The 27484-nt window shown below is 39.9% G+C and overlaps 1 protein-coding gene and 2 pseudogenes across 1 annotated transcript; 1 reads left to right on the plus strand and 2 right to left on the minus strand.

The window, feature by feature from the left end:
- Positions 1-370: 370 nt before the first annotated feature.
- LOC146481486 (uncharacterized) lies at positions 371-12075 on the plus strand. The gene is made up of 9 exons (XM_085108236.1): positions 371-527; positions 1534-3691; positions 4768-5684; positions 6398-6460; positions 6566-6795; positions 7433-7771; positions 9263-9462; positions 10055-10228; positions 11827-12075. Exons 1-8 carry the CDS (start codon positions 461-463, stop codon positions 10212-10214), a joined length of 4134 nt encoding a protein of 1377 aa, XP_084964362.1. The 5' UTR covers positions 371-460; the 3' UTR covers positions 10215-10228; positions 11827-12075.
- Positions 12076-15564: 3489 nt separating this feature from the next.
- LOC146481487 (substance-K receptor-like) lies at positions 15565-16862 on the minus strand (annotated as a pseudogene).
- An 8933-nt stretch (positions 16863-25795) lies between these two features.
- Positions 25796-27484, minus strand: part of LOC146481488 (leucine-rich repeat protein 1-like) — a 3656-nt pseudogene continuing 1967 nt past the window's right edge.

Here is a 27484-nt window from a genome sequence, read left to right on the forward strand (position 1 = left end):
AGGCTCTGTTTTAAGAGCACCAAGCCAGAGGTGTTATTTTGAAAACCGATATCTTAATATTACATTACAACCCCAGTTTTGTTTTATGAATTAAAAAAAAAAATGACGGAAACTGAGAAGTGGTGTTTCTTTCTCTGAAAAAGGGATAAACAATAGCTTCAGTTAAGTGCAAAAATATTCAAGCATATCTGCCCGCGAGCACTATTTGTTGCAGGAAGAGAAAAGTTTAACAGCGCCAATTTCAAAGAAAAATTTGAGGTGTGACTGATCTCGATTGGGAAAAAATGGAATTTACAAAGGTTACCCTAGTCCGCGGGCTCTGGGAACGAGATTGTCCGCGCGCGCGCTTTAATATGACGTCATTAACGAATCCATTATTGATGACGATGACAAGTAAATCGTTTAATTTCCTTCTCGAAATGGCGAAGTGTGGACGCTTGCGTTTACGCAGAGCTGTAAAATGAAGAGAAAAAAGTTTTTTAACACGCTTATACTTTGTTTCTTAATTGGGAACAATCTCAGCGAAGGTAAGAAAGCCGATTGTCTTAAATTTTATTTGTTTCAGCGTGACTTTTTTAAGCGATGGACTCGGTATCATGTACAAGATGGCCCTTGCGGCTTTCGTTACTTTTAAGGGACTCGCGCTGCTTGATCACGCTAGATGAATTTTCGTTTAAGTTTTTTTTTTCGTGGGGGGGGGGGGGGTGGAAAGCAGATTTCAAACAGATGCGTGGATGTTGTAACATTACATCTGGACGAAATCCGGTACAGGGCACATTATCCTTCTGACATTTTTGATTCACTTTTGAAAGACTGCGCTCTTTTACAATTTTTAAATTTCTGATTTTAGTCGAATTTTAGTTGAATTTTGCGGGTGCATTTCACATCAATTTGTCATTAATAATGTCGCGTATTAAATAAATAGCCACGCCATTTTGCGCTTGCATTTAGACAGTGTTTTCTCTATATAAGATGAAAATAAATATCAAAAAGCGTCAAAAATGGTTTTGAAAGAAACACGGACATTTCGGGTTTATAACCCTTCTTCAGTGTTAAAAGTAGCGCGCACTTGCATTAAAAGTTACAAAAAGTGTTTTCTTTATATAGCGCGAGTCCTTAAAAGTAACGAAAGCCGGCCCTTACGGATGTCTGCACAAACTATAAACGTCCCTGGTGCGTTGCTCGATCGCGATCAAATTGGGAAATATCTCTACAGCAGGCTTTAGCGCAGTTGAAGAGTTACAGGCCTCCGTAATACCTCAGGGTACTGAATAAATGTTCTGAAGTAAGGTATTGACCTACTTGTACTGCCACGTGAAAACGCATTCAAAAGAAATCTCATGAAAATCACGAAGGAAGGAAAAAGCTCTTTAGCGGGAAAATTCTAAATAAACACAGTTTACTTGAGAAATCCTACTTATTTAAAAGAAAGTAGATTAAAAAGACGTGCCAAAGAAAGAGGTAAGGAAACCCTAGAAATAAATCATGCCATTGTCAGGTATCTGATATTGTTTGTTACATTGATTGCCACAGGTTTAACTACTGGAAAAGTTCGGGAGCACTTGCCGTTTATCACGGCACAACCAACATATGATGGAGACCATCTGAATAGATTCCCGCTGCGTGGAACCAAAACAGATTCTGCTAGATCGGGGTTTAAGCTTACTCCACTATATGTAGAAGAAACCACCGATCCACTAGATTCTGTTTATGAAAGTGATCATCAAGCGGAAGCTATAGAAGGCGGTCAGGATGTTGCAGAGGAAGCTTCTCCGGAAAGGTCGTCCAAAACCAGAAGAGAAATCCAGTCACGTTTTAACCTCAGGTTAACGGGACAGGGGAAGTCTTCTGTTGAAGACGATAAGGATGGTGTAGAAGGAGCTACTCAGGAAACATTTTCACAAACCAGAAAGGAGCCCCAGTCTCGTGATTATATCAGGTTAGCGAGACTTAGGGAGTCAAAAAGGCATGTACACGATCCAAAAGAAATACAACAGGAGGATACTCACGGGTCACCAAGGTCGGCCCATGGAAGAAATCGCATGCCAGAGACTATCGTCGATGACGACAATGAAGAAGATGGTGCCAGCGAAGAATCTTCCAGAGGTAGCCCTGAAGAGCGGGCGAATATCAGGGGAAGAGAGCAGAATAAGTCAGAAGAACATGGCCCATCAGATTCTTCTACTGAGACCGATAGTAATTCGGAAACTGTTGCCAAAACCGAGAGTAATGAAGACGGTACCAGCCGCCAAAGATCTCCCGGAGGTGGCTCAGATGAATTGAGAAAACCCAGGGTAAAAGTGCAAAAGGAGGCATCAAGGAATTTCGTAACAGCGATGTCACAAGGAGACAGCCTCGATTCGTCCGTTGAAACCGATCTTAATTCGGAGAAAAATGGTAAAGACGGTACCAATAAAAGATCTTCCGGAGGTGGCGTAGGTGAACGCAGAAAACCTAGGATAAAAGCAAAAGAGGGATCATCGAGACATTTGTCAACAGCGATGTCACAGGAAGATAGCCTCAAATCTTCCACTGAAACCGATCGTAATTCGGAGAAAACTGGTGAAAGCGACAGTGGTGAAGACGGTACCAATGAAAGATCTTCCGGAGGTTTCAAAGATGAACGAAGCAAACCCAGGGTTAAAGCCAAAGAGGGGCCATCGAGACATTTCTCATCGTCTTTGTCACAGGAAGACAACTTCCACCCAGAACATTCTTCTGTTGGATCTGATCGTAAAGCGGAGAAAATAGGCAAAAACGAGAATGTTGAGGAACGTACCAGGGAAGGATCTTCCGGAGGTGGTTTAGATGAACGGAGGAAACTCGGGATGAAAGTACAAGAGGGGTCATCAAGGCATTTCTCAACAGCGATGTCACAGGAAGAGAGCCTCAAGCCAGTAGGTCCTTCAATAGCAACCGACCGTAATGAGAAAGCTTATGGCCAAAGTAGCATTGATGAAGAAAATACCCGTGAAAGCATTTCCCGAGGTGGCCATGGTACAGAGAAATCTTCGTCGCGAGGAAGATCCCGGATGGTAACACACGAGGGCTCATCAAGGAATGCCTCAACAGTGATACCAAGGGAACGGCATGGCCGCAACCGAACAGATTCGTTTGTTAACATCCATCGTCATTCTCAGACTGCTGACGAAAACGACGACGAGGGAGGTTCCGGTTCGGGTGAGGGGTCTTCCGGAAGTGGCTCAGAACCAGTTGGGCCATCAAGGTATGTTTCAACATCAGTACGACACGAAGACAGCCTAAACCCAACCGATTCTTCCAATGAAAGTGATAGTAACTCGGAAAAAATCGGTGAAAACTACAGTGGTGAAAACGGCACCGGCAAAGGCTCTTTCCAAGGTGGCACGGATGAACCACCGTCACGGGGGAGATCCAGGCTGACAACGCAAGAGGGACCTTCAGCAGTACATGGTACCTCAACGGTTCAACACACCAGCACCACTGTACGTCCGGATATGCAGACAGCTTCGACCGAGATTCGTTGGAGTATACACCACCAAGGAGAATTGCTTGAGACAAACCGTTTTAAGAAGAAAAAGAAACTCGGTACAGAGGAAGACGGAGGCGAAGACGAGGACGAAAAGCATGTTTCTCCGAATACTGCTGCAGCTATTGTGATGGGATTGTTGGCAGCATCAATGGTGTTGCTGGCCATTGGGACGTTACTGTGGTAAGTTCTTCGAGTTGTTTTAATTTGTTTCCTATAAACTAGAAAGAAATAGGACTTCATGTTCGTCTGTCTCCGAAAAGGTTGAGCTTCTAGCTTGTTCTGGTGCAAATGATAATGAAGATGATCATTGTGGCTGTTCTCTGGTAGCTTATAGGTTAGAGGTTCATGATTTTAATTGCGATTTCAAATTGCTTGCCTGTATTAATCTGCCGGCCGTTTTCAACGAGTTTACGGAGATTTGACGTAGCTTTATGATACGACGAGGACATAATGCATGCGATGTTGGCAAAGAAAAGCTGTCTAATGCGCCTTGACGCTTCCCACAAAACAACTTAGGCTTAATTTGTGCTCCCACGAGTTGCACTGAAATCATTGGGAGTTTACCCTGAAATCGCGTCAAAAATCGCCGGAGTGAACGGTTTCTAATGTCTGGTTTACACTCATGAACACAAGCACAAGAAAAAAAATAAGGAAACCTACGTGTAAACCGGAGCAACGTAAGTGCTTACAACTGCGTCATTCTTGTGCTAGTGCTTATGCTTGCGTTGTTCCAGTTTACATCTGTGACGCAACGGCGCAAAGGTAAAGGTAAAGTCGTATTCGAGCCGAACTGTCATGGTCCATAAGGCCGGATTTCTGTAGCATGAAACATCTAGACCGATAGTCTGACGTGCTAACCATCTCACCACCGCTTCTCCACGCAACGAAGGATGCATACGTACAAATGGAAACGATTTCTTTTACTTGTGCTTAATCTTGCGTCGTTGCGTCGTAACTGCAAACCAGTACGATGCAGGCCCAATCATATGCACAAGCATTCAAAAACGAAAAGCAGTCAGAACTTGTCAACCAGATTTTCTCAAAGTGCGTTCTCTCGAACTTTGTCGTCTGCTATTCTGAATTTCGAATTTTAGCCCAAACATTTCAGGAAACTTAGCCTGCATATGCTCTTGTTATCTTCTCTGTGATTATACTTACGTGCGAGCAGCACTAAAATTAAGACGTCATCGCCGATGATAAATGATTCATCGATTTGTCTTCTTTATCTTAATCTTGAATGAATAAATTCTTGGTAGGAGGAGGTGTAAGGACAATTTTCTGCGGCGTAACCGTGATGCTGAACTGGGGCTGGTGACTCCGTCAATGACTAACTTTGGTGAAGAGCTAAGCGACGAGGAAGTCATATTTGAGAAAAAACCAAGAGGAAGCAGGAGCGAAACGCCAAGCAACACGCCACAATCGAATACCAACGCCAACGGGGATGTTCCCTGTGAGCAGTTTGAAACGTCCGGTAACCATTCAACACACGCTCTAGCAGTCTGGACGATCACAGATACACCACGATCCACTCCTTTGATGACAGTCTCTCCTGCAACTGACACAGCGAGAATAAACGACCTTTGGATGATCAACGAGACGCCTTCAGAAATGATCCATCTGCTATGCCCATCTGGAAGTTCAGTCATGTCTGAACAGTCGTGGACGCCGCCGAAGGAAGCTTCCGTGCCTGCGGAATCGGAAGTGTGGAAATACCCTCGGGAATGTCATACATTACCAGAGTCATCTAAAGGCTCCACATCCGGGTCTACTCTTCTTGCATCTCAATCAAAGAATGGTTTTTCCACGTTGGCCGAGAAATGCTCAATCTCAATTCTGACGGACTCTTCTACCTCTCCCACTGTGCCCGAAGAGTTGACTCGCTTTGTTTCTACGGAGACCGCAATCACTAATTCTTCAGCCGAATTGAGTAAAACACCTGTTCCTCCAGTGAGTGACGTCGTAATTACCATTGAAGACGAGAAATGTTCAAAGAGGGCGCTAGTTTGTGAAAACTATTGTTCATCTGGAGAAATGATCTTCCCAACTGAAAACCCTGACGTTGATGTGAAGGCAGCTGTTAGTAAGGATGAAGGATGCAAAGGATTTTCGGAACCGACAGCAACTGACAAAGGATGTGAATCTTTGATGGCTTCAGGGCCTGGTGTTTCTTGCGGTGAGTTGATTGACACATCCAAGGGTTTCGATATAAAACGAGCGAGCAATTTTCCAACCAGAATCCCCTCACGTCCTTGTTGTCTACAAATTTGAACCGCCTAAGATTTGAAAATATATTGCACCTACCAATATCAACTGAGCCGCAATATGTGTGTGAGTGTGTGTGTGAGGGGGGGGGGGGGGGGGGAGGGGGGAGGGGAAGGGGGGAGAGGGGAGCGGGGAGGAGAGAACATATGCGGGTGGTTTGACAGCACTTGTATTTGCTGCCCTTAATTTCGGACTTTTGGTATTTTTGGTAAACTTTTCAACAAATTTTGAATTTAATGTCCATAATTTTCCTCAACGGAGATGTAATGACCATTGATTTTGAAACCTTTTTTAATTTAACGCAACACATTGCCAAGTTTAAGGTAATGAAAGATAGTACTAATCGATAAAAACGGATTTGAAAAAATACAGTTATTATTTTACGACTATCAGAAGGGAGTGCCTGGAGAAGGGAGATGAGGATGTTTGTCAGTTTACGCTTTACCTGGGAATCTGTGATGAGCAGGAATCCCGAGGATTGCCATTTGTTTGCTGTGGTCACGTGCTTTCGTGTAGTGGATCCATAGCAACTTAGACAATGGCGGGACACATTTCATCATCAATTAGAGAACATACGCCAAGAAATCTGACGTAAATTTGTCAATTTCATTGTCTCATTTTCAGATGAACCACCTCTGCCGCCTCCGCCAATGAAACCACTGTCAGCTACCACGAAATTGAGACAAGGTAAACAAATATTACAAGAGAACAATGATGATAGCGTCAGGGTTACATTGTGCAATTATGTGAAGAAAATTCTATAAATTTGACCATATTTATTTGAATCTTCAGGAAAATCCCTGATTGGTGGACGAAAGGCACTTGGCAACAGACGCTTCATTAAGCATCTCACATCTGGGGGACGCTCATCTGGTTTCCAAGGTGATCTGAAGAAGGCTGCTTCTAAAATAATGATGGATAATGGAGGCTTATTGGGGAAAAGCAGAGAGAAAAGAAAGGTGATCAAGGAACAAATGAAAAGGACCGGGAAATCCATGGAACAGAGCATTGTGTTGGCGAAGGTAATGTTGGTAACAAAATGCATTAATAGCTGAAACTGGTTGAATTGGAAAGAAGATGAGAGCTAGGTGTATCAAAGGATGTTTAAAATATATATAAAGGAAGAATATGAATCCTTGGTCAGCCATCAGTTAGGTAAGGAATATTGTCAGGGAAAAGGATTGGGATTAAATTTCAACTCCAATGCACTGGGCAGGCCGTTTAGATTTGATCTTCTATACTGCATGGTACGTTGTGAGAGAAATCCTGGTAGATCCGCTTTGCTTTCTATTTGGTTAACGTCTCTCCGGCACAAAACAATTCAATGCAATATAATACAATTTCAGCCGTGCCTAAAGGGACTTATAACCTGGGAGGGGGCTCTCCCCTATAAGTTTACAGTCTTGATAAAATATTAAAATGTAGTAAATGTAAATGATAGATACACCAGATGGAAGTGTTAACCAATGCAAAGATCCACTGAAACTCAGTTAAGTTCTCATGCAATGCCCGTGTGAAGTCACACGTCCATGCTAGGACTTCAGTGCTGGATTCTTCTACCCACTTTAACGAAAATCTCTGACATTTTCAATGACCTTTCGCTTTATTATGAAGTTGTCTTCACTCAATTATCATCGCCTTAATTCTTGTGTCTTTCAGTCGATCATTATGGATGAGAAAGTTGACCGCGTTCGAGACAAGAAATGCGCTTCCCGTCGTCGTGTAATCCACAAAGCATGGGCGCCTCCGGCCGATTCCGCCCTCAGACAACACTCTTCTCTCAAACAGGAAATCGCTTTTGCTCAGTCAGTCATTTTACCTGGCGCCAGTCAACGAAAGGCTGAAAAAAGGATCAAGGAACGGAACAAGGTCATAAACGAGATGGTTCATGAGTTGAAAAATCCTTCGTTTAAAGGGAGAATTCAAATTGCTGCTTCAACAATCAACCCAGATGAACGGACAAGAAATTTGAATGCCAAGTGTTTGCAAAAGCGAAAGGTAAGTGTGGGCGAATGAAATAAAACAAAACAGATATAAAATAATAGACCCTTCTCCAAAATCGCCGCCGAAAATTCAAGAGCACTTTTACTTTAGTAACCCTGCAAAGTTTCAGCATATCAGGTGTAATATCGGCTGAGAAAATGTAACTTGAAAAATTAGAAATTTACAGACGTTTGTATGACTGGGGGTATGAGATATACCCCCAGTCATTCAAACGTCTGTAAATTCATTCAAATCTGTTGCCGCCATTTTGGAGAAGGGTCTATTACTAACCTGTGAAGGCAGACGCCTTTTCCGTAGCCTGCGTTGGAAGCGTTTCCTTGGGGTTTTATGAATTTTTCGCCGTTTGACCGCGCGTACGCAGGGATGGTCCCAATTTTCGCGCGGTCAAACATCGAAAAACACACCAAACCCACGGACACGCTTGCTACGCTGGCTAACCTTTCCGACATTTTGTTTCACCGGTCGCGAAGAGAGCTATTTTCGTGGCGGATGAAACAAAAGCCAGAAAAGGCGTTTGCTCTCGCAGGCTAAATAATTACTAAAGCGTAAAAATGCGCTTCAAAGGAAAAGTAACAGGGGGTGTTTACCATTTACGCAAACCACCCGGATGGAAATTTTCGGCATAAATACGAAATGATTTAGCTCGTCTTAGCAGAAGATGGATACCATGCAAAATGTATGAACATCCGCTGTAAATCTCAAAAGGAATAATACAAGTGCATCACTTTGACCAGAAGTCCATAAATTCAGAAGTACTCCAAATGGAATGATGCGTACCATTTGATTTTCCAACTGGAATTTCCGGGTTTTCCATGTAAATGGCAAGCACCCAGGGTGTTCACTATTCTCACTGTCTAAATAACTACGAAACTAGCCTGCGTGCAACGCTGGCATGTTTGTAACGCCTCGGTGTTTTAAAGTCATTGCGACCCGTGTCTCGTGGGACTTCATCTGCCTATTTAAACAACCTACCACTGCTCTTTGGTCCTTCTCGCCAAGTAACGCCGTTCTGGGATTTCACAATGTTTTTTTTACCCACCCACCTCCCCTTCGGCGACGAGTCTTACCTTTCCTTTCTCTGTCTTACGACCCTCTATCTTTGCAAAATCTCCCCTCCCATAACTTAATTCAGCAAAGGCAGTGAGTGGTTGTAGTGACAGTGAAAATGGTGTAGTATTTCAGCTGCATGCTGAGCGGGACAAACCAACGACAGAAATGTTGGCTTTTGGGTTGATTGCAGAATGGCGTGAAAGTTTTGCGGGTTTCAGTTTTTGCGATTGTTTTCAATTATTGCAAAATAAAATTTCAGCGATAAACTGTTTGTGCAAATTTTTTTTTTTTTTTTCGCAAAAAAATTACTCCACCACCAAATTTTCGAGTCTCACTATTTGATGCAGAAGTTCTTTAATTTCCTCTCCTTTCTTTTAAAACCGTAGTACTGGTCAACTGTACCTGAGTAAAAATTACGTGTTTTTTCGTTTTCAGATTCTTAGGATCGACGCCCAAACGGTTAAGTCTCAAACCGAACTAAGAAAATTTGCATGGGACATAAAATTTGTCAGAAATGTGATCTGCGGCCACAATGTTATTGATCATGAGCAGAACCCTCAGATGGGATGCCTGTGTTATTATTGTAAGAGACACTGGCAGAAAACAGGACGCCCACCATGCTTCAGCGTGTTAAGGTATGCTAGCTTTTATTGCGAGAGAATACTCTCACCGCTTCTTCGCTGTAAAAGCCCTCATTTATACTCGTACTGATCAGCAACCCGACCGACAGCACAAGTCGGGGAATTCTAAATGTGGGTGTTATAAATAAGTTTGCATGCCTTAAATATGATAAGTGTAGTCTCTGATTTTAACGCGTACAAATAGGCCATTTCCGAATTGCTGTGAACCTCATTATGAAAACGAGGCTAAGGGCAAAGTTTTTGTTCTGGAAATTAGTCAACCAAAACTTATTTTCATATGAAAAGCATTGCACTTATCCTGGCTTTCATAATGAGGTTCACAGCAGCTCGGAAATGGCCAATTTGTGTTACTAAGTTGTGTAAAAGCACTGATTGGGAAAGTCGAATGTTAATTATTAATCTATCAACTTCTTTTGTGCCTTTCGTAACCAGTTTATACTCAGGTTTACTTATCTGTATACAAAAGCTTGACGTATTGGCCACATATTTAATGAGAAACGAAATCACAATTAAAAACTGTTCGTACATAAAACTCGCGTAACCATCATGCATGACGTCTTCAGTAATTTCTTGCTTGTCTCTTTAGGGATATCGCTATAACCAAAGACATCGCTCTTATTGACGGCAAGTTGTATTTCCTCAAGTCTAAGACTTCGGCCTCACACCCTGTATCAGGGCCTAACACCTCCTCATTATCGAACCTCGTATCGGTTCCTGGAAATTCTGACGTTACTAGATGTGCTTGAATTTCAAGTGGAAGGTGAGTTTACTTACGCTTCTCATTTGTTCACAAAAAAGGCACTAAGAAGCAACTACCCAGGTCTGCAAGGCCTTCTTTCCTCTTTGTCCTCAAACTAAATTGAGCCGCGATTCGGCGCAACGAGTCGCGCGTCAAGACTCAATTTTGGTTTGTACTTTTTGACGGCAAATATAATTCGAATTAAAACATCTCTGAACAGCCAAAAGTATTGGAGGTGATAGACATTAATTCTTGTTCCACGCTTTACAAAGCCGAAAGAAGTCTCGGGAACAGATTATAAGCCTACAAGTGTTCAAGACTTGTAAGCAGTATTTAACCACACATCTGAGTGTGGTTTGAAGGAGAATGGTTAAGGAGAAAGACTAAAAATGAACGCTGACTATAACTCTGATCAAAATTTCTTTGGACAGTTTGCAAAGCTGCGTTCAAATGTTTTTTAAAAAAGTGATACTGAGTCATATTTTAACGCCAAAAATAAAGTGCTTGGTCTTGCTATCTATAACTGTTTGAGTTTGAGTCCGCCTCTGGTTCCTCGTCACTACAATGTTGACAACGAATGCAGAGTTTCGCAATGGAAACAATCCTTCAAATCACCGTTGCACAGAGGAAAGAATAGTGCGAATACTCTTTGTGAAATTTTGTGTGAGTACCCAAAAACATTCGACCTGGCCCGAGTTGTTCAAAGGCCGGATAATTTTATCCGCTGGATAAGGCACCCCTTAGCCTCTAAACTATACTTCCTGTTAAATGTTGTCCAAGGTTTTCGTACACTCCCCAACTAAGCTCTGGTTAGAGTATTCATATTCGCTTGTGCAGGGGGAAATACTGAAAATCTTTGCACATATTGAAACTGTCGGATAGTGACTTATCCACTGGATAAAGTTATCCAGCCTTTGAACAACTGGGGCCAGCGGCCCGTTTCTCGAAACTCCCGGTAACTTACCGGGCCCGATAAGTATATCTTTAAATGTTTTTTTTCGCCGATTACACACTGATTACAGACATGGTACTTGGCCAACGTTTTCATACAATTACAATTACAATCAAGTATTCAAAGCAAACAAAAATTGACTTCTGTTAAGAAGCGTTTACCACCAAAATCACTTATCGGGCCCGGTAAGTTACCGGGGCCTAGGATGGTATATGCGCCAAAAGTTGTCGAGTTTGGGTGGCTTGATCTATTATAACCCTTCAAGCCCTAACAGTTATCAGTATCAAATTTCTCCTTGTAATATCAATTCTTATTCAACCTCTAAAGTTATGAGAATTAAGGATATGATCACCCAATGTGAATTTTCTTGATATTTTAATAACTTCTCCCCAGTACTTTTATAAGAATAGCAAGATACAAGATAGGAGAATGTTCTTTTATATTAATATCAGACCTTTCAAATGTTTTGTCCTCTGAAAACATACCAGCGGTCTTCAAACACTTTTCATTTTGCTTCCAGGCTGTCAGAGAATATCTCCACCCTGGTTTCGTCTATCAAGCGTTTTCCTTTCCATCTGGGGTTTCAATAAGATTACAAAGAAAGGATACAGGAAAAAGAAGGACATTTTTTTATTCTGATTTTAACTTTATTTTCTTGTATTTCCAGGTTTCTTCGGCACAAGTTTGTTTCTTTTGATGCGCCATGGGAAGCCACTTTTTGGCCACGACGGAAACGTTTTTCTAAATTTTTCATTATACAAACTTCAGTCCTGTGTAAATAGGCCCGCAGCGTTGCAAATTTCTTATAACTGCAATTCAAAGGAAGTTTCTTCACGTTCGGCCGTCGGCATCAGCGACAGTGTTTTCATAAATGTTTTGTTTGTATATATTGTAATCTTGGATTAGTTCCCAAGAAAAAAAAGCATGCATACATGTTGAAATAAAATGATTTTTTTCATTCCGATCCTGGCCTAACCAACATTGGAGAGAGATTTAGAATCGTGTTTACAGCAAACGACAAACAAATAGATTGGCGTTTATGTTTTCTTGAGAAAAATTAGGACAGGGATGAGAATAGTGCTTATAATTCTGGCCTTTGATGCCAACGCAAATTTACTCAATTTTACTGAGAAACTGAAAACAGTGAGCGGCAAATGAAGGATAAACATGGTCACGTGGTCATTTTTGCCGTTTGCCGTAAACGTAATTCTAAATGTCCTAAATCTCACTATTTATTATGCTATGTCGGATTATGGAACCTGTTGAAGTTAAACCGGAACGGATGCTTAATTCCCTCTTGATAACGTCGCATGTAAAAAAGCTGTGCCAGTGAGATCTCGCGGGTAGAAAACAAGTCTAAAGATGTTCCTTTTGAGGAACGCAAAAGAAAGACATGAAGTCGCATGGAGTGGCAATTACGTCACGATTTCAAAATGGCGGCCAACTTATCCTACAACTGTTTGGGAGGATATCGTATCCTCAATACCCACGGACCCAGCGAAGTGTAATTCAAGTGTAATTCATTCTTGTTTTTTATCTTGTTCTCACCAGTACAACAGAGTAGCTTCTCTGGTATTAACCATATTATATTAGCCACACACAACGCATTTTAATAGTATAATTAAGCTTCCAGTTGAAACTGGAAGCTTTCAGTCGTTTGAAGCCAAACTCAAACTGTACCTCAATGTTTATCATTGTTATTTATTAGTATATATTTTCTTAATTCTTATTTTTTTTTATTTCTTAAATACTTTTTGCTTTTTTTTTTCGGTTAGGGGGGGGGGGGGGGTGTTAACATAGGGATAACCTCTTTACTTCCGGCTTTGGGCGTGATGCTCAACGAGTTTGCCTATAAATTCTGAAGGTCTCTGAAGAGTCTCTTGGCCGAGACGAAACGCCGCGTCAGACTAGCCACGAACATTTCACAAGTATTTGACAATTTCTCAATTCTTTATTGTATAAACAGAAATTATAAGAAAATTGAGCGTTCATTTTCTTATCATAGTTTAGCCGTATCAATTGTCATTTATAGGTTTCCAGTATGATCATGTTTTTTGAGGCGTTCTCACTAAAAAATAGCGACACAAAAAGCTAGCTCTTATGATTATGATTGCGTCGCTAGTGGAAACCACAAGCCTTTAGTTATAAGTATCACCATTGCTGTCACGCTTTATCTGATCCAGTGGTACAGAAAATTTGATTTTCCTTCCCCTGTTTGTTCTTTTCAATTCTATCATTCGACAGTCCAAACAATCAATGTAAAAACGCTAACACCTGTTTTTAGTTGTTAAGACTGGCAATCATTAATGACTTCAGTTCATTTTACATGTACAACATAATACGGTCATTTACTTTTCCAAGGTGAACACGATAGCATTCTCGTAATCATAATAACTTTCGACAAAATAATGATTTTCAAACTGATTAAAACTGAGATAAAAAAAAAGATGAAACATTCTAAACCTTTCACAGTGAATGAGACATTAGATTTAGAATTACGACAGAAATGACCACGTGACCAGGTTTATCCTATATTTGAAGGCTCGCTGTTCTCAGTTCTGAGCCGTGAAATTTCGAATCTGCCGTTTGCCGTAATTCGAAATCTCTCTATTGTCTCAACCGGTCAATTATGAAGAATATTGATTCTCTCTTTCGTTTCCTAAGTACCTGCACCTTGTGTCATCAAGACGGTTACTTTTTACAATTGCTTTGGAGACGCATATCTGCTATTTTGAAAGATTACGGTAAACATCAAATGTAAAGCAATATTTGAATATGAATACCGTCCAACCAGTATTAAGCGGCACCGTATTAATCAGTCATCCTCTAAAATTAAGCTGTCAGTTGCCACAGTCCCGAAAATTACGCCCTTCAATTACTGCAATTTTGACTTCTATTGAACGGTCACCTCTATTAAGTGTCCGCAGTCACCCTTTACTAAGTTCCAACAAGCCGTTTCTATTGCCTTGACCTGTTAAAACGTTTTAAATGCCACGCAGTTGCTACACAAAGTAGGTGACGTTGTGAGCGCTTTTGTGCACAAATTTATCAAAAGTTATATAAAATGTCATTTTTATTGTGTTTGACATCTATTCTGAGCAAGCTGTATTTAGCGGTCACTAAGCCATTCCCTGAGGGTGACCGCTTAATACAGGTGCAACTGTATATGAAACATGAATTTGAACTGCGGGTGGAGAAGAAAGACCCTCGCAGTTATTTACGAAACTTAAGCAGTTACGAAAAGGAAGCGTTTTTAGATGCCAAATCTTCAAGCTTTACGTTTTTTTCGTCTTTCTTGTCGTCCTTAAAACTCATTTTTTTAACCAATCTTTATCTTTTATATAATGATATTCAAATCTTAATGAAATTTTATTGCTGCTGAACGTTTCATTTTTCTAGTGATCTATTTGCATCAGTTATCTCTCCTATTTTTTCTTAAGTATTAATTGAGCACGATTGTGTTGCATGAAGCAACTAGGCGTTCTTGTGTTTGCGGTACAGTGATAAAGAATATGTCTACTGTAAGCGCGTTTTTTCAAATTTTTTTTTAATGAATTTAATATAAACGTGATGAAGACATTAGCGAAACACTCAATGTTTGTCATGGTGGCAAAGCAATTACGACAGGGATGAATAAATGAATGATCATCGCAGTTATATACGCAACTTAAGCAGTTGCGAAAAGAAAGCCTGAAAAAATTCGTATTATACCCGTAGAGGTGATGAGATGAAAGTGAATATATGAAAATTCATATATTTGAACTGCGGAAGAAAAAATGAATCACTTATTCTAACGTATATTTTGAGAAATTACAGATCGGTTTTATCAATACGGCTTGAAGAATTCATTGCTGCTTTATTGCTGAGTTGAATCCGGACCTACACATGCCAGCCTTAAAAAAAAAAACATACATATATATATGTTTTGGGTTTTTAGAATTATTGCGTTATTACAAATACCAAGAAAGGCATTTCATTTTCATTCTCTTCGCAAAAATGTTAAACTGCACTCACCTCTATTCTTCTAACGCGTTAATTTTCTTCTTCAATAATCAATTTTATAAAGCAACAGTCGCAGCCTTCAGCCGCACTCCTCGGACCGTGGGTTCAACTAGTCGTTGTGGAGAGATCACCGTCGGCTCGCATTCAGCTAGCAGACATTATCAGTTTTGTCTATTCTCAAGGAGTTCCAACTTTCACTTAAGAGATCCTGTCAAATTCCAAGTTCAAATTCCCTTGTCTCTCTCCATTTTAACTAAACACGAAGGAATAAATCTCTAGCGATTGTTAGACTTGAATATTTATACGTTCTTAAGTATTAGTTCTCTTCCTGTCACTTCTTCAAACAAAGCCGGGCCAAATACTTTATGGTACGTTCTTTTAACAAACGTCTGGTTCCAGCAATCACGGTACCGCAGAGAATGACTCTAGCTTAATAATTCAACGATCGACAAAGTTGTTCCTGGCGAGCGTTTTTTGTTACTGAGTAAACGCTCGCGTCCTGCCAGGATCATTTAATGATCCATTGGCACATTCCTTCTCCTTTGAATTCAATCGAGCGCCTTTGCTGGCTTCCGGCAATTCTAATTCAAGATTCTCTGCGGGGGTAACTTGAAATTCCCCAACTATGAAACGTGGACGACACTTCACTAAAACCAGACGAACACATTCCTTCAGAGCTTGGCGGTAGTTTGCATTGAATGTAAACAGGATTGACGGGTTGAAGGCTGTACTAACCAGAGGTAGAAGGTAGTACATTAAGATAAAAACCATCTCTTTTTCGCTGTCTTTTAACATTGTTGGGAAAAATCTTAAGAGGACTACGCAGATGTAATACGCCGTCCAGCAGAAGAAGAAGAAACTTATAATGGAGAGTAAGATCTTTGTTATCCGTTGATTCTTTTTCAAACGTTTTCTTCTATTGCTGTGACTATTGCCTTGATGTATGCGATTAGCTCTTCTCAAGGCTTTCACGATGAGAACATTGAGTGTTATCATGACAGAAAAAGGCGCAAAGTAGAGTAACGCAAAGGCTAACAAGTTGTAAATGATGATTACGTCTTTGCCAATGTCAATGGCACACAGGAAAGGCCTTTCAGGTTCATCCGCAGTTCTGGAAAAATATAAAAACGGCGAAAGAATTCCTGCTGGTAGAATCCAAGTCAGGGCGATGAAAACGGCGCGCATCCGTCCAGTTGTCATGGTCACTTTGAAAGGATACACGGTAGCAATGAATCTGTCCACAGAAATTAGAACAAGACTTATCATTGAAACCGAATAAGAAACAACCCAAATAAAATTGCCCCGCTTACATCCAAGCGAGGACAAGCGAACTTCAAACACGGAAAGCCTGCCGCTGAAGAATAGGCCTCAGAGGTTAATACCATAAAGAAGATCTGAGACGGCCATGCTCGTGATGTAGTAGTTGTAAGTACTGTTTCGAAGGCTCTGTGTTTTCACAAAAAGAGCGCTCACAAGAATATTTCCGACAAATGAAACCAGAGCGAATACAAATATAGCAGCCGAGAGCACCGCTTTAAATGCATACGGGGCTTGTATATTTTCTTCCTGAAGTCTAGCAGACAGAGCTGTGTCGTTCATGATGAGAGCTTGTAGATAGCCTCGATTTTGACGGTGGATTTGTTCAAAGTCGGTATTTACTAAGAAGAACTGTTGGTCTTTTATGCAACGTCAGAGCGTGGAATGAATATTCTAATAACCATGGATATTTTAATATACTTAAAAGAATTATTTCGGTTGAAACTAGAATCCTACCTAAACAGGTGTGAAACCATTCAATTTTTCCGGGTGATACCTCATTAATTTTCAAGAATTTAGTTTGGCGTATTTGGTTTTCCTTTTCTTTTTTCGCCTTTGAATGCATTTTATTTGCGTTTCAGTTTGTTTGTTAGATGGAAATAAAACTAAATCTTTTGTGTAATTTCTTTGAAAAGGGGAGAATACATAATATGGTATACCTGTACGTAATATTTATTTATTTATTTATTAATTAATTAATTTATTTATTCTTTTACAGTAGCTACAGTTATAACCTACAAAGCAAACCGCATGTATTCGTATAAGTTGTTAACACTTGTGCGTTGCGTTTAATCGCAATCAGCGTCAAATTTTTAACGAATCTGCATTTAAAGGTACTTTTTTTAGACAGTTCAAAAATACGTTTTTGCATATCAAATGTCCGGATCATTAATATGTCTATGGTGGTGTCATTGTCTATTTAAAGCTGCTTGCTGGTAAATCTCTTCCACGCCGAGCGGTTTCAAGTTGGGGAGGGGTCGATCGGTTGGGGAATGAATTTCGTTGAGCGCGACCAAGAGGTACCCTGCTACTTAGACTGGTTTTACATCAAGATGGACAAGGGTTTATATTTTTTAGGAATCGAACATGTTCCTTCTTCGAGGGGGGTGAATAGGTCTACGGATCGGCAGATTTGGTAAATATTTTAGCCCGGATTTTGGATTCAGAGCGAAATTTTAACGGATCTGCGGATCCTATCATCACAGCGGATCGCCGTTTTATCCAGTTTTGGGGCCCGGATTTTGGATTTTGGTTGTTAGGAAGTTCAAGTTTGCTCTTTTTTCTCGTATCTGCAAGATTTTGTTTCGATACAGACGCTGGTTAAATAAATATTTCGTTGATAGTCATCCTCACCGCTAAAACACAATACCACGCAAGGCAACTACAACAACTGAGGTCACTTTGTATCTCGCGTATCATCTAACGCGGCAAACAATTTGCGGATTCGGATTAAGTTGATTTTTTGAGCGGATCGACGGATTCAGCCATTAATTTTAGCGGATCAGCGGATTTACCTACCCCTATTCACCCCCCTCTTCTTCTGATAGACTCATTCAGTTACATGTGTTAAAACTTGTAACTATAATCTTCTCGATAATGGAACCAGACTCAGTCAGCCAGACCCTAACTCTAATTTCAAGCACAAGTTTTACTTGTTCATTACTTGCAGCTCTGGAATAATGTACCAGTTCATATTGGGCAGGGTCCTAGTATTTAATACTTTAAACCTTGGCCTTACTCAGGATCATATATGAGAAGGAAGAATCAATCGCTAGCTGAAGTTGTATAGTTTTGAGTCTCTCGTTACAGAAAAACGAATTGTGTTTTTGGACCGTTTCATTTAGCACGCATAAAAACAAACCATATTTAATTTAGCTGTTGTTTATTATTAAGCCATTCATAATACTTACTCGCATTTATCCACTAGATGTCGGACATATTAGCCCACTGATTCTTATATTAGCTTATATTTAACCGCATTATGCGAAGTCTAAAATATTACACATGTAATCAGTTAAATACATTGATGTTTAGCCACAACTACATCAAGGAATTGCCACACATTCGTCCGCTTTTGGACAACAACGTAAGAGCGGCGGTCAGGAAAAATCGAGCAAAATCTGAATTTTCTGGCGAAACTTAGCACAATCGATTTCTTTCATCTTTTGTCCATAATAAGGTTTTACTAAAGTAATAATCATGGTGTGGCTTAAATTGGCCAGAAACATTTGCGTTTTGAGAAAATCAGGAAAATCGATCGAAGCCTTGTGAACAGAAAATGATTGAATTTAAAACCGGAAAATCGCCACTTTTAATTGTCTCCGCGTTTGTTTTAGAAGAAGCGTACGAAAATCGGGATTCCTCATATCGAAAGACAATCTCTGTCTGTTATGATGACCATTGAATTTGTGTTTGTAATGATATCTGGCAAATTTAAACAATTTAAAACCAGCGGCATATTTTTACAGCTGGCGAACTCTGCAATGTAGTGCCAAAGGTCAAGCACACATTTCAGTATGTGGTATAACTCGAAATATTCTCACACTTTGGCTTTCAGTAACAATTGCCTTGATGTACTTCATACCTTAATATCAGGCTGGGTTCTCCATTGAGATTTTCACAAAAGGTTGTTAAAGTTGGCTAATTTCGACCACGACATCGTTTGGCGGAATCCAATAACTGCCAGTGCAAACAAACCGACGCGACGGGCAAACTGCCAATTACAGCTTCAAGGCCTTCAATAATGCTCCTATCTTGCTTTATCAGAAAGATTTCTTTTTCCCCTCGCTTCCTTTTATCCATTATCGAGGGAAGAGAAGAAATCGAAAAGATTCAGACATGTCTGACAATGTTGCGTGACAATAAATATGCAAATTGTTAGATCGTCACTAAGATATGGCAGTAGGCAGTAGGGAAGGGGTGGGGAACGGGGAAAATTGCTTTAAGGTGGGGCTCTACCTGAATTTGAGTGAAATTTGAAGAGTTTTAAGAATGGATAGAAGAAAGAAAATGATTTTTGGAACACTAACAGACAGTCGACAACCACGCAAGAGCACCCCAGGTTGCTAGTGGACTAACTTGGTATCCGTCTATTAATTATTAACTACAAATTCTAATTTTAAAACTTCACTAAATCTTCAACATTCCTTATTTCTTTTAATTTTACCAATCCTTCAAGAAAAATTATTTCCTTCCAAATATACCTAAAAATCACCCAAAAATTCATAAAACACCCCAAATCATTAATTTGTGCTATGAATGGAGGGTTTTTGTATTGCTTGAAATGCAAACAAGATATTTTCATTTGACCGATTTTAAGCGGCGTGAAAATGGCTTTTAGGTGAACCCCCACCTTAAGACGAACATTTTCAAGAAAATCCTTGATGTAATCGACATCAACCTAAAAGATGTCAAGAAATCTACGCGTTCAAGACTTCTGTCAGAGTTGTGAACGAAAAAAGTGATTTTATGACGTTATAGGACGAAAACAAGCTTCGCACCAAAACGAGGCCGTGCCTCGTGCACGTCTAAGAAAATGTGTCCCACATGGGAGGGAAAGACGCTGTCGCGTCCTATATATAATGTTTTCAGCATCATCAGGTTTTCGGAGCTCCCTCGGCGGGTGGACCGGTGAGGGTGGGACTCTGCAGAGACTCTGCGCCCAGTAACTCTACCCCAATGAGGGGGTAGGGGGGAGCAGAGACGGGGGAGCATTTTGCTCGAATTATTTTTAATTTTTTTCATTGTTATATTAACATGTTAAAAGGCGCGTTTTAACTTGTATCTACTTCAGATGGATATATTTGCCACTGTAAATTCGATTTAAATGTTAAGAAAGGTATGTTCTTGTCCCCCTTTAACAGGCCCGTAGTCAGGCTAAAACAACTGGGAAGGGGGAGGGGAAGCAAATTGAGAACATCAAAAAAGGAGCAGATATAGTAAGCAAAACAATAACTTGGCACTTGCATCACACCTTTTGGTACATTTCTTTTCGAACCTTTGCCGTCACTGTACGTTCTACCACGTGAAATTGCCTAACTTGTTCACGATTGAAGGAGGGCATAAAAAGACGACGACAAATTTTCCTTTCTCTTTTTCCAGTGAACTTGGAATCGGGCAGTAAGAATCCGTCCGCAGGAAGATTCGCCTAAAATTAAAAAAAAAAAGGGGGGGGGGGGTGGGGGAGCTGGAATTATCGCGATGCCGAGGCGGTTTAAAAGAACGCAAATTTTCTTTAATGATGTTTTCGAATTCGCTACCATCACCCTCGTCTTATCTTTAACTCCCTGCTAACAAACACAAATCGGTCATCTGGTCATAAGGATTTTGGTTCTTATTTCCGATTCACAAGAAAGCGGCTGCCTTTGCTGCTGTTGTATAAAAGCCAAATGTTACCGGAGCAAACTGTCAGGTAATAAACAATTTATTAAAGGTTGTGAAAAGGCACTTGCAGCATCATAATTCAAGATTGATTGTTGTATATTATTACTGTTTTTTAATTATTTATTTTTTGACATATTGTTTTTGACACTTCTTAAAATTCTGGGGGAACCGGGTCGGGGCTCGAGCCTGCCCCTCCCCTTGTTACCAGCTGCTTATCTTGAATAACGAACTCTTTGTGACAACTTTTGCGCAAATAGCCAATACCCGTAGTTCTTTATTGAATTTTCTTTTTCGTAGCGACCAGCAACAAAAACCGTCAATGCGAAAGATACACCGGAGGAACAGACTTAAAAACCTACACTCACTGATTAAAGTGTAGAGCGAAAATTTACTTCTTCCTAAGATAGAGGGGGAAGGGGGGTGGGGGTGGCCTAATTAGATACATTACCTTATTTCTTTTTAATTTAAGCCTCTTCATTTCACTTAGACCATCATAAGCTGCTTCCCTTGTTCTGAAGATTAAAGGACGGTGCATGCAGACTTAAAACTCCTAGCATTAGGCCTCTTTAGGGCGTGGCGAAGACACAAACTTCATACTTTTAAGAGCTAGGATCAGGCTTCTTTTCCTTTAATTGAAAAGTTTTCAATACTTTCCTTTAATAAGTCTTTAGCATGGATGTTACGCAAGCCCGAAAAGCTCTAACCAGGACTTACCGATGTCTTACTTTCCCGTCAATAGAAGGACCTTTTTACGAGGTGGTGAACAGAAAGTTGTCCACCACAGTCAGTAGCACTAGAACTAGGGTGCCAAGCACAAAAATAAAAAGTGGTAAATAAATAAAGAACACTGAAAACTTCACGTGTAATCTAATTAACGGCTTTCTCCGCATCTGATGAACTGAAAATACATCTGAATACTAACATGCTAAAAAAGACCGAATGTGCAAAAAAGTAAAGTGTTTCATCAGACGTTTTTACAGTTTATTATACATAAAAGGTAATGGAAATTATATAAACGCATACCTGAACCAACTGGAATAAATAGTCCTAGTTTCTTCCGTATCAAATAGCACGAAATCTTTTTAAGTCTTCGTTCTAGTTTTGCGACTTTTTGCGCCTGGCTGTCATGGCTCGATACCGGCGGAGAAATTTGACACTTATTAAAACTGACCTCGATGCCAGCCAATGCCCAGAGACGAACGGTGTCGAAGACAAATCGTCAATTCCGAAAGGTGAAGGAGATAAACATTCGTGGTGAAGGAGATAAACTTTTTTGTCAGAATAAGTTCAATTTCGGTTTCTACATCGGCTATTGACAAGGACGACTTGTGACCGTCGATGTTCCTTTTGCTTTAGTAAACACCAATGCGTGATATTATTAATATTCACTGATTATTGGTGATTTCGAAATTTGTAAAACGCAACCCTAACTATTTAGCGAATTAAAAACAGAATAGGAAAGTTTGACCGGTCTCCGATTTTTATTTCGGCGAGCATTTTACCATAGCCTTAGGGGAGAACTTAAACCAACAGATTTCCTTTTGATGCGGTTTCATTGGCAATCTGACACCTGAGCGAACTCAAGAAATGGACATCGAGACGCTGGTCCTTACTTGATGTGGTTTTATAAGCAAAAATCTCAAAGCGCAAACAAGAAAAATCGGTGCTAAAACCGGACTTTTCCTTATTGTAATTAAAAAGGATGTAAAGTTTAAAGGAAATTCGTTTACATTAACGTGAGTTTTTTTGGTATACGTAAAATTTGTCTGTTTATTGTCACGGTAACGCAACAACGGTTGTTTATTTAGCCGTTGTCGGAATTTTAAACGAATTATGGTAACTTCAAAACGGTCGTGTGAAGTGCTTAATGCAAAACCCAGGCTGATTTTAATACATTATCAAGAGCAACATTACATTACTTAAAAGGCAAAGTTTAAGAAAAATCGGCCTTATACCACATAGCGAAAACCATCTTTAAAATTTATCCGTTTTTGCGGGATTTATCCTAATTAGAAAAGGGACATTTTCCTAAGCTCTGTTTGCTTTTATTAACAATGTTTAAGTCTAGTTCAAAATCTGCTATAAACGTGCGGTACTTCCTCTGTCAATACCGAGTATAAAAATACCATGGATCTTCTTTCCTTGCCGATGAAAAGTCACTTCAGAATACTAATTTCACGCTGCCGTGCGGGTACTTTCGGGATCGTTGCGGGTCAAATTTGTTTATCTCAGTTTTCTAGAACGTGAGGCGCTCCTAGAGAAAACTAAAGGCGTCGAATTTGTTCTCTACTTAAGGACTTTTTGTAGCCAGAAAATGAGCAAAATTGATTTCACGAGTTCTGCCACCAAATGCTTGATATTTTCTGACCGCCACTCTTAAGTGTTACTTTATTAATTTTGCTCGACGAAGACGTCGAAATTTAAGGAATGGTATGTATTAGGGGAATTTTGGTAATATACGTATCGCGGTTGTCAAATTCGAATGTTTGTAAGCAATACTTTCATATTTATTCAGGTATATTTAAAGGGGTTAAGGTTATAGGCCTGTTTATTGGTTTTTAACATGTACAATTTTAAGAGCTATGGTAACCTTAGTTTCGTTTTTATTATCTTTTTCAAGAATTCGCCTAAGTTGTTAAAAAGATCTTGAAAACCTCATATTTAGTGTTGTCTATTTGTTATCATATCAGGTGTTCTCTAGAATTAGTTGCCTTGTGATGCTCGTTACTAAAGGGAAACTAATTTGTAAAAGCCTATAGTAGCTATTCAAGAAAATTTTTCAATTATCGTTCTGGACTTGATTAAGGTCAATCAACGCAGATTTTTAGAGGTGTTGCTCCAAGAAAACAGTTCTGGTTAAATTAAAACTCTTGTAATGATTCCCCTTGTGTAATTACGTTTCTAGAGTATTCAATAGAATTAATGAAAAACTTGTTGAGTATGTATGTTGTCGTCAGTCATCGATTAGTCTTTTGCGGATCCGCTCCGTTTTGCGTATGAATAGCCAAACTTTTTAGTTATGAATATTTAAGTGAGTTTCTTTGTCAACTGTAATTACGTGGCACGAGCCGTTCTTTAACACTTATAAACTCATTCCTTGTTCGCTACTTTTGCGCACCCGTTCAAGAACATTTAATTTAGAACAGTTTGAATTAACCAGGTTCTCTTGCTTGACAACTAAGTTTTTAAGCTTCTGCGCGCCATTTAAAGTACAGCCACTTCAACTGACTTTACTTTTAGCACCCTGACGATAGCACACCTATTATATTCCGTTAACAATAGACGCATGTACAAATTATATGTAAGCAACTCAGTATGCACACTTTTGGATTACAGCTTCAATAGCCCATTTTACAGTTGTGTGCTAAGTGACCTGGCCTTGGATTGTAAGCGAGGCTGGGGTTGACCTTGTTTTGATACAAACCTCATTGCTTTGGATATGTAGATCATGCTGTTCTTATGCTAACTAGTTTGCATTTACATATGAAAAGCAGTGAGGTTTCTATCAAAACAAGGTCAACCCCAGCTTCGCTTACAATCCAAGACCAGGTCACTAAACACACAACTGTAAAATGGCCTATTGCTAGAGAACTCATGTCAGCCCTATCTCGAGAACAAACTGCTGTTGGAACTAAAAGTCAAGTTGTCGCTGTCTACTGTCCAGTTGCAGTTGGACCTTGGTATCTCAGGGGAGTGACGGCCCTTCCCTGCAAGCGAGTTCTTCGTTTGAGTTAATCCTTCCCAAGAGTTTGAATTGAAGCACAGCGTTTCTCTTTTTAGAGGTATTCAGATGATGATCTTGATGGCATAATTTTCCCCTCATGTGATAGAAGCTTTCTTTAATTTACTGTGGTAACGTATGGTTTTGGGAATGATGGAAATGCTATTGAAATAAGTAACTCTCCTTAGCTAAACTGAGCCTGTGCGTGGACGTTCAACTAAGTAAAAAGGAGACGTATTCGTGCAGGCTAGTAAACGAGACCATACCTCGATTACTTGCATGTTACTTGGTATCCGCGTACGCAGGGTAACATCTTGGTAACTGAATGAATCATGACCACAGCGCAAGATGTAATCTTCTCCCCGAAGACATTCGCTCGCATGTAAGTAACTGTCTCGGAGATAAAACAACCAAAGCAGGCCATTCCGGTGACAATTTCTTCTCTCTTACGGGCGCAAATTCCGTGAAAAGTCATTGACAGGAACACGTCAGGTTATCGGTGTTTCGTGTATGATAACTGTCAACTGGATTGGCGGGAGTGAAACGTCTTTGTCATCCTCAAACTTGTTAATGCAATGTCTCTACTGTTTACTACCAAAAATGAAATACTGATGACTTGGGTGCTTACGTGGTCGTCCAAGATCAATAGGTCTTCTCGACAGACCTCGATGATACAACATGGTCGCCTTGAATAATGAATAACTTGTTAATCCGAAACTGCTTAATATATGAATATATGATTTGCCATAGACTTTATTCTTTGCGCATGCCAAAGACCAAAGCTATTTTCTTTGTGCTTTTTATTGGAATTGTAACAATTAACAAATTTATGCAAAATAATATCACACTATGATTCGGCGACAGTATACAATAGTATGTCAGTAGAATTATCGAATCGAAGAGACATGATGAGACCATGCATGTAAAACGTTTAATCCACCAGTGAGTTATTTTACATATTCAGTAGTTATATGAACTCTTAGGTGTTGGGCGCATGGAATTCCTTGGTGACATTCCACACATTCTACATCCCCCTTTGCAAAATGAATAACAACACAAACAAACCAAATCTAGTCTATAGAAAACTAATGACAAGGAATGAAAATCAATATTCTTAAAGTGCTATCTCAATAGTCAATAAATCTGGTCCTTGAATAGTCAAATACAGTTCAGTCCTTAAATTGTCAAGTAACAAAGTCTTTGAACTTTGGGTAAAACTTAAATTGGCCTTATTACTGACATCTATTAGTCCTAAATGTCTACCACTTTCCAATGACTAGTTTGCAATCTATGTCAACTCTTCTAGAATGTAGCTTTGTACTGGGAGCATAGTATTCACCATGAGTTGGTCATCTCCACTGTCCTCTTTTACTGTTTTGTAATCTCTGAAGACAACTCCTGGAGCAAAGATATCCCTCTGCGGGTAGGTGGCTTTGGGATGGACACACAGACACCACCGTATGAGTCAGCTGGTGAATGTTGATCATCATGATGTAGTGCACACAAGATGTAAAGCAGTAGTTTCCACACAGACCTTGCCTTACTGTGTCCAGGAAGACGCAGAGGGAACCCGGTCAGTATGAGCGCCTGCTCTTTTTGACAGCAATCCCTGCACATTCCTTTAAAGAAGGCACAGCTACTTTGCAAATAACATTCCAGTTGCTTTGATCCAGAAATGGATTCTCAGACACATCCACTGAGTCCAGTTTTAATTTAGATTAACTGTATGGTAGCACAGTGAGCTGATTGTGACTTACGGAGAGGAACCGTAACCTTGAAATTTTTCCAATATTCGCTGGCAACATGTGAAGTTGGTTTCTATCAAGTTTCAAATGAACAAGGTTTTTGAAGTTGCAGAAAGCCCTGGGTAATAGCTTGATATCATTTTTGCTGAGATCTAGGAGCTTCAAAGACGAAGTTACGACTCCATTACACAACGATGGCGGAAATTCCTTGATTCTATTCCCGCATAACACTATTTCAGACAATATTGATAGTCTTGTCATTCTGCAAGGAATCTCCTAAAGTTGATTATCAGCAAGGTTTAAACATGACAAGCCTCTGATCTGTAGGATTCGTGCTTCAATCCGCAGCAGTCCACAGTTGTTGATGGCTAACTTGTTAAGTGTGCTTGGAAATGGTTTTCCCAGGGGATAATCACTGCGCCGTTTAATCGTCATTTCAGTTTTGGGTTTTTCAATGTCAGATGCTTTTGCAGGAGCCAGACCTGCCAGTTTGACGTTTTGCAGCTCTTTGTCTCCAAGTTTGAGAATGGAAAGAAATGTCTTGAGACTTGATGGGTCAGCCTTGTCAATAAACAGATCATGTGGAGGCTCTTTCAAATGAATGGTTGCTTTTCCTTTTTCAAGAAACTTGGAGAAGACTTGCTGAAGATTTTCTTTCCCCTTGTATTTTGTTGAAAAACCACTCACGGTTAGTGATTTCAAATTTCGTGGTTTACATTTTTATAAAAAGAAACTGGATTGAGTATTGCACGTTTTATTGTCTGTGACAGGTAATATACAGTAAGTGCAACCTTCTATTCCATAGTGTATTCTTTGACGAGGGTTGGTGGATATTTCAGTTGCCCTGACACCAAAAAGGTTCTTGTCCAAGTGAGGGCATTTAATTGATGATAGACTCTTTGTCAAGGAAATAGAGTATTATGTTCATATCCAATCGAAGAGACATGATGAGACCATGCATGTAAAACGTTTAATCCACCAGTGAGTTATTTTACATATTCAGTAGTTATATGAACTCTTAGGTGTTGGGCGCCTGGAATTCCTTGGTGACATTCCACACATTCTACAAGAATGACAACATGCAGTAAGTAAATATGATAGCAAGTATTACAATTGACTGAAACAAGCGAATGATTATAATGACAAATGGCGGAAAG

The sequence above is a fragment of the Pavona decussata genome, unplaced genomic scaffold (assembly GCF_977016875.1).
Source record: "Pavona decussata unplaced genomic scaffold, jaPavDecu1.1 SCAFFOLD_49, whole genome shotgun sequence".
NCBI lineage: Eukaryota > Metazoa > Cnidaria > Anthozoa > Scleractinia > Agariciidae > Pavona > Pavona decussata.